We start from the raw sequence: 12,770 nt of genomic DNA, 5'->3' as shown, positions 1-12,770 counted from the left end.
TGATGCTAGGGTCACGAGGCCTGCTCAGTGACGAGGCTCAGACAGACTTCCATCCCTGTCATGAGAGGAGGCTGCCCATCTTCCCCTGTGACAGGCACCAGGCTGACTGTACCAACAACACCGCCCGCCTTCCGCATCCTGTGACTCGGTCAGCTTCGCTCAGTCCTGCCTCCTGCCTCACAGAAGCAGAGCCATGTGGCCCACAATCCTCGGCTTCTTGACTTTCGGTGAGTCTGGAAAGACACGGCAGGTTTGGTTTATGGTAGACATGGGAGGTCTTCACACCACTGACCAGCTTCCCTGGATGAGGGTGCAAGGAGCATGGGGTCCATCGGGACAAGCCATCTCTGATGGGCTTTTCCTTCTTGGATTCTGTGTGAGTCTGAGGATCTGGGAAGCTGTGGGTGAGTCCTCCCCAGCCCTTATTTCTGTGTTCAGCAGAGCAGTCGGGGCTGAGATAGATGACACTGGGGTGTGGGGTGAGACCCCTGTCAGTACAGTGAGAGCCGAGTGCCCTGTGGATCCCAGGTCCTCTATTGGCTTGATACTCATCTTCCCTCTCCCCAGAGGTTAGCCCAGCTCTGGACTCTGGACCTGAAGGGACAGTGTGAAGTCTGGGAGCTGGGAGCTGGGGCCCTGAGTGCCATTTCTATCATCAGAGGGAGGCAAGCAGCTGCAGCCCACAGACCCCTCTCCGACAAGGTGGCATCTCCAACCGGCCCTTCACAAAAGGATCTGCAGGACCACCGGCTAGACCTGACCCTAAGGGAGGGGCTGGGCATCAGGCAGGGCCACCTGGACCTTGTCCCACATTTGATGGAGGCTAGCAAACAAAGGAGCGAGGTTCATGGTTTCCTTCCTTCTTTTCAGTCAAGCGGCTTTTTCTCTTCTTAGTTGTGTTACTGTTAGTCACTCAGTCGCATCCGACTCTTTGCGACGCCATGAAGTGGAGCTCACCAGGGTCCTCTGTCCATGGGGTTCTCCAGACAAGAATACTGGAAGGGGTTGCCATTTCCTTTCCCAGGGGATCTTGCAAGCTGAGAGATTGTACCCTGCTCTTCTGCATTGCAGGAATATTCTGTATCGTTTGAGCTACAACAAATGCAACAGGGAAGTCCTTTCATTTCTTTTCCATGCATCAATTTCTCTGTGGTGTTTTCTTTAGCCTGCATCGTGCAGCATGCAGGATCTTAGTTCCCTGATCAGGGATCAACCCAGGCCCTTGGTAGAGAAAGTGCTGAGTCCTAACCACTGGACCACCAGGGAATCCCCAGTGTTTTGTGTTTTGAGAGAAAGGTTCTCAAAATTTTGTCAACCCAAGGAATGATTCTTCTCCTGAGAGGATCACTTCTCAGAATCATATTCTTAGAATCTCCATGATGTACATCCTGGGTTGACTGTGTCTCTGTCTGTCCCCAAGCCCTAGGTATCCTTGAGCATCAAGGTGATGCAGTTTAGGGGAGGAGAGCTGGGAGAATTGAAGGAGAAGCGCCCATGAGGGCAGGGGGGAGAGTAGACTGTTCCTATTTTCCTCTCAAAGCCTGTGCCTCCATCTCTCCTAGGTGGATATGAGACGCCCTCTTTGTCAGCCTGGCCAAGCCCTGTGGTTCCCTTAGGAGAGACCGTGACTCTTCGGTGTCACTCCAATTCTCGACTTTCTGGATTCAGACTGTTCAAAAGAGATGGGACCAGCTTGCCCGAGCTCCAGTCACATGATGTCAACACCTTCACCCTTGGCCCGGTGACCAGAGAACATGCTGGATCCTACACATGTTCTGGATTCTACTGGCCTCTCTCTCTGTGGTCCAGACACAGTGACCCCCTTCAGATTGTGGTCACAGGTAGGAGGGGTCCAGCCAGCCCGAGATGGATGAGCCTGCAGGCAATCCTACCCTAGGTCCACATGCCAGTGCACCCAAGGCTACTCAGGATTCCGTCAGGAGCGAGCCAGTGAAAGAGAACCCACTCTGAGAGTTTAAACTCAGGGTGTTGAATAGATGGATGGAGTGCCTGAGCGCAGGAAGGAGGAGCATCCCTCGGCATTAGTTAGACAGGATGTGGCCACTGCCTGCCAGCAGGGAGGATGGGAACGACCCTGATCCAGCACCTGCCACCCAGTAGGGAGCTGTAGTCCCCTGTGAAGGAGCTGGAGCCCCAGGGGGGAGTCTCAAAAATGTCTCCAGAGGCATGAGGTGAGGTCACAGATGGGTTCCACTTTTCCTCCACTGCCTTCCCAATGATGCCAGTCATCAGCCACGTTATAAGAGATATATGTGAAGGGAGACATCCTCAGAACCACCCCAGCCCCTCAAATGCAAATTAGGGATGGGAAGAGGCTGAGAGCATGGCAACCCACTCCAGTATTCTCGCCTGGAGAATCTCATGGACAGAGGAGCCTGGCGGGCTACAGTCCATTGGGTCCCACAGAGTCAGACAGGACTGAAGCGACTGTGTATGCATGCATGAAGCTGAGAGCAGATTCAACAGCTAAAGAGTTTAGAATAAACACAGAGGAGGCTGGAGGTCTTGAGCAAAGAGAAAGAGAAAAGCATGAGCCAGAGCCTGAGAACAAGGCTAGAGAGAATGCAACAGAAGAGACAGGAAGGGTAATTGGCTCTGCTGGTTCATGGGGACATTTCTCATACCTTCAGATGTCAGTGGAAGCGCTGAGGTGGGGTGACCACTGAAGCTCACAACCTCTTTTCTCCTAGGTGTGTTCACAAAACCCTCCATCTCAGCCCACCCAGGCCCCCTCGTGCAGGAGGGAAAGAATGTGACCCTTCACTGTCAGTCACAGCTGTTGTTTGACAAGTTTATCCTGCACCAGGAAAATAGCACAGGGCATTTCCAGACACGTGGAGAGACGTTCACGGGCGGGCATGCCTCAGCTGACTTCGCCATTGGCCCCATGACCTTGGGGAGTGCGGGCACCTACCGATGCTACGGCTCTCTCAGCCGCTCCCCCTATGAGTGGTCAGCCCCCAGCGACCCCGTGGACATCGTCATGACAGGTGAGTGTGTCCAGACCAGTGCCGTCTGCTGTCTGTGTCACAGACGGTCTGGTGTCCAGTCCAGCATCAGTACCGGGAGACAATGACAGGCGTGCAGAGATGCTCACATACTCAGGAAGGGGAACAAAGCAGAGAGAGAGGAGGTGTGAACACGGAAGGGAAAAGAGAACAGAGTACCTGCCATGTGCTAAAGAGAAGACACAGCCGGTGACAGAGTGAAGCAGCAAGAACGTGAAAGAATGATCAATGGAGAAAGATGTACCAGAGCAGGGACCCAGCCAGTTCCCAGCTCAGGCAGCAAACGATGGTTGGTTAAGGGGTTGGTTTCCCACCTTCACGTCAGAGCTCCCTTCCTCTGTCAGGAGCGCTGTGGTACCAGACGCCCTTGCAGTCTGGCCCCTGGGTGGTCAGGACGGAGGTCGACACCTTGAAGTTGCTCAGCCTTGTGGTTTAACGCATCTTTCTGCACAAAGAGGAAGCAGTTGTCCCTGCCCACCCTCCCCACTATGGAGTCCCGTCCAGCCCCTGGGGGTGGGCAGGGGAGCACTGACCACTCCCTTAAGTTTGAAGTGGTCTAAGGTCCAATGAGATTCTGGCAATCTCCCGGCCATAATGTCTATTTCTGGGTCAGTACTATGTTTTCTGATGGTCCCAGCAGAACCTAGTAGGTTCCGTCTTTCAAGAGAACCCCACATCATGTTGATTTTTGAAGTATATTTTTTATTTATTTTTGTTGAAGTCTAGTTGATTTTTGATCTTGCTAATTCCTGTTGCACATAAGACTGATTCAGTTGTTCTTATACATATATTTCTTTTCAGAGAAAGGATATTAAATGACAGTCCATTATTAAAGTTTTGTTTGAAGTTTTCCCTGTGCTGGGTATTCATTGCTGTGGGGCTTTCTGTCCTGGTGGTGGGCGGGCTTCTCATGCAGTGCTTCTCTTGTTGCACACTTCGGGCTTTAATCCTCTATTTAGGGCTTGAGTTTCTCAATGCTCTAAGATGAAGGTCTCCTCCTTCTAGGTCTGTCCAAGAAACCATCTCTCTCAGCCCAGGGGGAGCCCGTGATGAAGTCAGGAGAGAACGTGACCTTGCTCTGCAGCTCCGAGCATCCCTTTGACCAGTTCCATCTTCTCCGGGAGGGGAGGAACCTTGGGCGCCTGCTCGCGGGAGGGCGGGACCCTCGCGTATCACTCCAGGCAGCGTTCCCTCTGGGTCCTGGGACCCCAGCCCACAGTGGGGTCTACAGGTGCTACGGCTCCTTCAATCACTCTCCCTACGCATGGTCAAACTCCAGCGACCCCCTGCTCCTGTCTGTCACAGGTGAGGAACCCTTTCCTGGCCCAGCTTTCTTGTTTCTGTTCAGTTGATAAGTTGTGTCCAACTCTTTGTGATCACGTGGACTGCAGCATGACAGACTCCTGTGTCCTTCACTATCTCCCCTTCATGGATCACAGCCTTGTCGTGATGAAGGTGCTTGTGTAACTGAACGAAGCTATGAGCCATGTCGTGCAGGGCCGCCCAAGACTGACGGGTCATAGTGAAGAGTTCTGGCAAAATGTGGTTCCCTGGAGGTGGAAATGGTAACTCACTGCACTATCCTTGTTTCCAGAGCGCCAAGAAGTGTCCCGTGCTTTACAATGCACTAAATCACATTGCATTGGCCAAGAAGTCCATTTGGCTTTTTCCATAACATCTTACTATATCACTGAGTTCTGTCTCAAGGGCCCTGTGCTGGTGTCAGGGGAACCTTAGGGCTTCTGGAGAAATGGAGGCAATGAGAACCAGAGAGGAAGAGAGATGGTGGATGGCATCTCAACCCTCTCTCACCTCCTGTATGGGTGCTCCTCATCAGAGTCCTGTCCATCCAGGCAAATGAAGAAAAGGGTCAGGGTAGACCCAGGAGGAGGAGAGGCTGGCTTGATTTGGGAAGATCAGAGATTGCATCCGCCCCTTGCTCTTAGTGTTTTCCCAGAAGCACCTCTGAGACACAGGTGATTTCCCAGTTAAGGAGCATTGATACACATTCCCCGAGCAGAGAGAATGTCTCTTGCTTACAGCTGTCTTTCACCACCAGGCATAACCTTCTCACATCCTTCCACCATAAGTTCTCCAGGATGGAGGGTCTACTCAATGCATTCACAGGGAGGGACCAGAAGCTCTCCCCTCCCCCTTCAGTGTTCTGGGGGATGGCAGAGTAAGGACAGGCAGGAGGTCGTTTCAGAAAGAATAGTCCTCATTCAGTGGGTATGAGGAAGGTTACCTGCTCACCCCTTCTGTCTGTTGTCCCCTAGGATCCACTACAAGTACTTGCCCATCAACCATGGATCCACACACCACAGAAGGTAAGCAAGACAGTCTCCTATCTCAGCAAATTTCTGAGAAGACAGAGGGTTCCTGTGTGAGTGTTGGTTCTACCACCTCCCATTTCTGTGATTTGGGCTCCTCAACATCCGTGTCTTGTCAGCATTTGAGATCATGGTCTGTATTAGAGCCAGAGGGGGCATTGAGTTTCTCGTGCTCTGGGACTGGGATTTTCTAAATTGAAGAAAGCGAGACAGAGTGACTTGACCCCATGCTTAAGGGAGATGCTTCTCCTCCCTCCACCAGTATTTGAGGAAGGATGGCATTGGACAAGCAGAGAATTTTAGGGAGCACGTTAAAGATGGGCTATTTCTCTGTTAGTGTTTTATGAAGAAAACATTCCACAGTTGAGAAATAGAAGTATCTTGTCTTCTTGAGGATTCCATTCCAGGTATATGTGGATGGAGGGGGAAATGTATTGAGGATTAAAGCAGTCCCCATTCATGCAAAAATACCATGCCTTGTCATACGGGCAGCAGAGAAAAACTGCATCGGGGCCTGGGGGGCCTTGGTTCAGACCTCTGCTGGTCTGCACAGCCTCTTTACTTTATCCACTGCTAGCATCTCTCCTGGATGCTTTGGTACCTGCTGGGAAGTGGAGACATAACTGATCAGGTTGAGACCTGCTGACACACTCTGACACAAGGATACAATAAATCCTGTGTGTAGGGGCAGGGTGTATGCAACCAAAAACCAAACCTTCTGCCATTTGCTTGTTGGCAGAAGCACGGCTTCCTCAAGGCCACTCCAGCCAGCTGCACCTTCTCCTTAGGCTCTCCGTAGCCTTCATCTATACCAGCATCCTCCTCGCTGTTCTTATCTGTCACTGGTTTCCGAAAAAGTAAGTATGAAGAGCCAAACTGTCATTGGTGTTCTACGCAAAATCATAAGTCTGAAGGAGGGAAGCACAGCGTCATCTGACCCAGTGGGAGGTGGGCTCAGAGCAGAGAATGGCATTTTCACTTCCTGTAGGTTAAGAACTGATTTCTGTTGTTGTAATCCCCGAGGGAATATTGTCCAGAGAACCATGGAACCCTGTTCTTTTTACGAACATATGTGTTCATTTATTTCTGGCTGCAGCAGGTCTTGGCAGCAGCATGGGGGATCTTAACTGTGGTGCTGAGGTGCGGTTCAAGGCTCCAGAGCTCGCAGGCTCAGCAGTTGCAGCCTGTGGGGCTTAGCTGCTTCCCAGCACGTGGGGTCTCGGTTCTCCCACCAGGGACAGAACCCACACTCTCTGCACTGGGAGGAGGACTCTTTATCCCCGGCCACCAGGGACGCTCCAAGCCCTGTTCTTCCTTCCAGCCACAGCCATCTGTCCTTCTCCCCTTTATGATCTTGGGAATCTGCTGATACACATTAGAGGATGGTCCATAACAGAAGACATAGGATGGGCTCCGTGTGTTTGCACAGGTTCCTGAGAGTCCGTCAGTGGCTGGGCTTGTATATGGGATTTTTTTCTTTTTAAATGAAGTAGACAGGCTCAGCAACCTGGGGCACACCCATGCCTTATCCTGGCTTTGATGGCCCCACCAAAGATACAGAGATCTAGAAGAATTGCCCCCAACCTAAGAGCCTTGACTCTCTTTCATTTGCAGATGTTGCCATCATGGAAGGAGAGCCCAAGGAAGACAGAACAGTGAAGAGCGAGGTGAGTCCTCCTGCCCAAACCCTTGCCATAGCCTGAGCCCCTACAATGCCCAATGCCCCAGCCTTCAAAGATCGCGTGTCAGTCCATCAGTCACACTTTCTTCCTCTCAGGACTCTCCAGCAGAAGACGTGACATACACCCCCTTGGACCACGGAACCCTCTCTGAGAGATTGTTCACTCCCACTACACTGAGCCCCATGCACCTCTGCTGATCCCAGTATGTATGAGGAACTCGTCGTAAACCAAGACCATGCTGAGCCCTGACCTGCCCCATCCTTGAGCACACAGAATGTTATAAAAAAAGACTGGATCTCTTTTGAAAGCGGTTCCTCTGTGGATACTCCTTCTCCTCCTGCAAAGCGGCCCAGCAGCTCTGAGGTGAAGAGTGGAGTCCAAGAATTATAGGATTATCTTCAGAAATCTCACAACGTATTAGTAATCCCCTGACTATTCTAATACTCTATTTTAAGTATCAAATCTTTGGGGAGAAGTTATTATAATCAATTGCACATACTGGGTAGGTTGCCATGATCATCCAACTTTTTCTACAATTCCAGGAAAGCATAAAAATTTGCAAGTTGAGCCTTCAAATTATTCAGTTTAAAATAATAGAAAGCCAATTAAAAAAAAAAAAACCTCTGTTCATTAATAGTTTACAAGGATGTACTTATTTACAAGACAGAAAGAGACTTGTAGACTCAGAGAAAAAACTTAGAGTTACAGAGGGGAAGGATGGGGGTGGGGAGAGATTGGAAGTTAAAGACTGACATGTGCCCACTGCTATATTTAAAACAAAATGCTTTCCATGAAGCAACAATAAAAGCAATGCAAGTTGGCAAAATAAAAAGATAAAGTATATTCTGTTTGGCATAGCCAATATGGTGCCACTAGCCATAGGAGTCTGCGTGTGTGCGTGCTAAGTCGATTCAGTCATGTCCGACTCTTTGCGACCCCATGGACAGTGTGTAGCTCGCTAGGCTCCTCTCTGCATGGGATTCTCCAGGCAAGAATCCTGGAGTGTGTTGCCATTCCCTTCTCGAGGGGATCTTCTTAACCCAGGGATCGATCCCACATCTCTCATGTCTCTTGCATTGGCAGACAGATTCTTTACCACTGAGCCACCGGGGAACACCCTCAACCTTTTCCCAGCTGTGGGCACTGGGAGTGCTGGGGTTCCAGGGCTAGAAACAGGACAAGATCCCCCTCAGTCTCGATCTGCACTGGCCGATAAAGTGCTTACCCAGCCGCGCGGTGCAGACACTGACTCTACACGTGTATGAAGTAAAGCTTTCGGTTCTTCAGTCACACCCACCACATTTCAAGTGCTCAGTAGCATCATGTGGCCAGGTGCCAGGGTGCTGGACAGGGCAGATGTTTAAAGAGTCCCTCCATCACAGAGAATTCTACTGGACATTCCACTCCAGATCACTGAAGGGCTGCAGAGGGAACACTAGCCCCAAGGAGGCTTTGCACGTGTTGTGTGAATCCATCGATATTTGCACATTTTGTCTTTTTTGCTTCTTGTCACCAAACCCAAGGATTTGAGAATCTTGTCCCTTTTAAGTTATCAACTGGGTCACAATGTGGCTTGGCTCACCCAAGCGGAGGGATGAAGACCATAACACCATGAGGTCCCCGGTGTGAACTGAGCAGGCAAATGGGGTGAAGATCAAGCTCCAGGCCTTAGTTACTCATTGAGCTGTCTGTGTGTGATGTCTCTCCTGGCTTAGAACTAAACAGCCCAAGAATTCTTTCACCAAGAAAGGTCAGGATCACTAGAAGTGTGACAAGCTGGGCTTCTGTGTTGCTACTGTCACTGTTTCCATTTTTCCCCTAATTTCCCTCTTTCTGCCTTTAAGCGCTGGGACCAGATGTCATGATCTTCATTTTCTTGAATGTTCACAATGTAGACATGAACCCCAGTTATTCTCATATTTCTGCTTTTAAAAAAATAATTGAATGTTAGCATCTGATGCCAGCCTTCTGCTGAGTCTGAGTTCTTCAACCACCTACAGAAATGGGTTTACCTGGGTCGTGGCTGCATTTCTGCTGTGTGACACCAATGCCTGGTCAGAGTAGGTGCTCTGCAATAATTTATGAACTGTCTGACGATCAGAAGGAAATTCCATTTCTGGAGGGGACTGGGAAAATCAAGTTCTGAGTCCTACTTGCAGCCAGGCTGTCTCGGCTGACTCAGGACGAGAACCTGGGTTCCTGGAGCAGGAGTTCAGACCAGGCAGAAAGAGGTGAGAAGTCAGATGTGGGCTGAGATGCCTTCTGAGCCCTGCCTGGAGACATTGGAGCCGGGTCCCTGGAGGGGCCGCCCCCTTGCCTGGGTTCAAGGCCTGGGAAACCAGCGGGTCAACGGCAGCCCCCAGGGACCACATTCTGTTTGTCCTCTAGGGCCCCATGGTCTCCTCATCCCTACAGGGCGGTTGCGGGGTTCTGGGTGCTCAAAGCTGCAGACCTGCCTTCCATCCTCTCTGCACTTCTCTGCCTTGGCCAGATGTGGAGGGCAGGAAGGGACTGCAGGATGGCATGGGATGCCCACCTTCCCCCCAGTTCACGGGAACCTCAGGGCTTGGGCAGGTAGAGGGCCAGGGATCCTGACGGGAAGAGAATCAGCCCAGGCTTTTGCAGGCAAATCTCTCACTTCCAGGGCTGTGTCTGGGCCAGAGGACCCTGAATGCTGCAGGTGGGCCCCCCTGGGTCTCCTGAGACCCATGTCTCACTTGAGCCCTGAAAACTTGGTGGGGGTGAGGTGGGGGCTCTGTGACGCTGGTGAAACCTGGAAGGGCTCGTGACCTGAGCTGGGGAGTGAGGAGTGGGGAGGTCCTGGGACTCAGCCTCTGACATCCTTCCAGGGACCTCCCACAAACCCACCATCTGGGCTGAGATTCTTTTGGGCAGCTTCAAAGTGCCCATGTGAATACACTGAATGCAGACTTGGAATGTGCAAGTGAGTACACAGACCATCAAGGAGTATGCTGCAGTTGGCCTGCACTATTTGGAGCTGGAAATGGCAATGCATTCCAGTTTTCTTGCCTGCAAAACCCCATGGATCGGGGGCCTGCCAGGGGATAGTCCAGGGGGTCAAAAAGAGCCAGACATGACTGAGCGACTTCACTTTCTTTCATTTCATTTTAAAATTTCTTTATTTTACAGGTTTCATTTTCTAACTTTCATAATATATATATTTGAGTGAAGTTAGTTGACTTACAGTGTTTCGGGTGCACAGTAGGTGATTCAGTTATATATATACACATGGTATTTTTCAGATTATTCTCCATTTTAGGTTATTACAAGATGTTGACTATAGTTCTTGGTGCTATATGGTAAACCTTTGTTGCTTCTTGCATATCTGTTTTTTCAATTGGAAAGTTAGCATTCTATGAATACATCTGTTTAAAAATTTATGGTACATTCCACTTCAGAGTTACGCTACACTGATAGTGAAAGGTTGATGCCAGACTCCCACCATGGCCTCATTGAAACTAAATGGAAAACAATGGCAATGTGAACTGTGGGAAGAAATAGTGAGTCTCCTTATGTTACTGGCGGGCTTCCCTGGTGACTCAGAAGATAAAAATCCACCATAATGCAGTAGACCTGAGTTCGATCCCTGGCTTGGGGAAGATCCCCTGGAGGAGGAACTGGCAACCCACCCCAGTATTCTTGCCTGGAGAATCCCCACTGACAGAGGAGCCTGGCGGGCTGCAGCCCATGGGATCACAGGGAGTCAGACACAACTGAGTGACTAGGCAGAAGCACCATGTGACTGGTGGCAGGACAGATGACTACAGCAGTCGGGGAGTTGATAACACTTACCATTCAAAGGGAAAGCCACACACCTCTGGATCTGACTTCCTCTTGGATCTGTTCCTTCAGCTCTAACCCTTGGGCTCTGCTGTCTGTGCTTACTCATGCTGGCTCTTTGGTAAAAGAACATTGCCATGAGCTTGGAATAGAGGAGAACCCATTCTCAAGGCTGGAGAAGTCAATGGCAACACACTCTAGTATTCTTGCCTGGAGAACTCCATGGACAAGGAGCCTGGTGGGCTACAATCCATAGGGTGGCAGAGTCGGACGTGACTGAGGGACTAAGACTATTCTCAGGGCTCTGGACTTGAAAGGTATGACACTTTCCCATTCGTACAGAGATAAAAATTTGGAGAACAGACAGAAACTTTTGTCTTGTTGGGGTCTTAAAGGGATATTATGAACAGACCTACATGGAAAGCTTCGAGAACAAAGGAATCCAGTATTAAAAGTTTTCCAGAGTGGAGTGGAAGTAAGTATACCTATTGCTGATCTGTGTTGATGTATGGCAGAAGCCATCACAGTACTGTAATTCTCCTTTAATTAAAAATAAGTAAATAAGTCAAGGGGAAAACAGGCTTGGAACAGGAATTCTCTGGTGGTCCAATGGTTGGGAATCTGCCTGCCCATGTAGGGGACACAGTCCCGGCCTTGAGAATGGGAAGATTCCACATGCCTCGGGGCAGTTAAGCCCGTGGGCCACAAGCCCATGTGCCTCGAGTGGGTGCTCCACAACAAGAGAAGCCACAGCAATGAGAGCCCTGCACACAGCAAAGAGCAGCACCCCCTTCCCACAACTAGAGAAAGCCTGTGCCCAGTGCAGCCATTAATGAATTAATTGAAAGTTGGCAACAGCCAGCTATACCTCCTCCCCTCTTAGAGTGTGTGTGTGTGTGTGTGTCTGTGTGTGTGTGTGTGTGTGTGTGTGTGAAAGTGTGAGTTCACAGGTGGTTATTTAACCTGTATTAACAGGTTATTAACCTGTCAGAATGGCTGCTATCAAAAAGTCTACAAGCAATAGATGTTGGAGATGTGTGCAGAAAAGGGAACCCTCTTACACTGTTGGTGGGAATGCAAACTAGTATATCCACTATGGAGAACAGTGTGGAGATTCCTTAAAAAACTGGAAATAGAACTGCTATATGACCCAGCAATCCCACTCCTGGGCATACACAGTGAGGAAACCAGATCTGAAAGAGACACGTGCACCCCAATGTTCATCGCAGCACTGTTTATAATAGCCAGGACATGGAAGCAACCTAGATGCCCATCAGCAGACAAATGGGTAAGGAAGCTATGGTACATATACACCATGGAATATTACTCAGCCATTCAAAAGAATTCATTTGAATCAGTTCTAATGAGATGGATGAAACTGGAGTCCATTATACAGAGTGAAGTGAGCCAGAAAGATAAACACCAATGCAGTATACTAACACATATATATGGAATTTAGAAAGATGTTAACAATAACCCTTTATGCAAGACAGAAAAAGAGACACAGATGTATAGAACAGACTTTTGGACTCTGCGGGAGAAGGCGAGGGTGCAATGATCTGAGAGAACAGCATGGAAACATGTATATTATCAAGTGTGAAACAAATCGCCAGTCCAGGCTGGATGCATGAGAGAAATGCTCAGGGCTGGTGCACTGCAATGACCCAGAGGGATGGGATGGGGAGTGAGGTGGGAGGGTGGTTCAGGATGGGGAACACATGTAAATCCATGGCTGATTCATGTCGATGTATGGCAAAAACCACTACAATATTGTAAAGTAATTAGCTTCCAAGTAATAAAAGTAATTGGGAAAAAAAAATTTAAAAAAGAAAAGAAAGATGTGGTACATATACACAATGGAATATTACTCAGCCATTAAAAAGAATACATTTGAATCAGTTCTAATGAGATGGATGAAACTGGCGCCC

General features: G+C 49.6%; 1 protein-coding gene across 1 annotated transcript; it reads left to right on the top strand.

Annotated features, from left to right (window-relative positions):
- The first annotated feature begins 304 nt into the window (after nucleotides 1-304).
- LOC122692877 (putative killer cell immunoglobulin-like receptor-like protein KIR3DX1) lies at nucleotides 305-7,224 on the top strand. The gene is made up of 8 exons (XM_043900690.1): nucleotides 305-404; nucleotides 1,563-1,841; nucleotides 2,712-3,011; nucleotides 4,035-4,334; nucleotides 5,306-5,356; nucleotides 6,099-6,216; nucleotides 6,974-7,026; nucleotides 7,137-7,224. Exons 1-8 carry the CDS (start codon nucleotides 305-307, stop codon nucleotides 7,190-7,192), a joined length of 1,257 nt encoding a protein of 418 aa, XP_043756625.1. The 3' UTR covers nucleotides 7,193-7,224.
- Nucleotides 7,225-12,770: the final 5,546 nt, after the last annotated feature.

Source organism: Cervus elaphus, chromosome 4 (assembly GCF_910594005.1).
Source record: "Cervus elaphus chromosome 4, mCerEla1.1, whole genome shotgun sequence".
NCBI lineage: Eukaryota > Metazoa > Chordata > Mammalia > Artiodactyla > Cervidae > Cervus > Cervus elaphus.
Note: the sequence above shows the minus strand (reverse complement) of the source record. Positions and strands in the feature narration are given on the sequence as shown.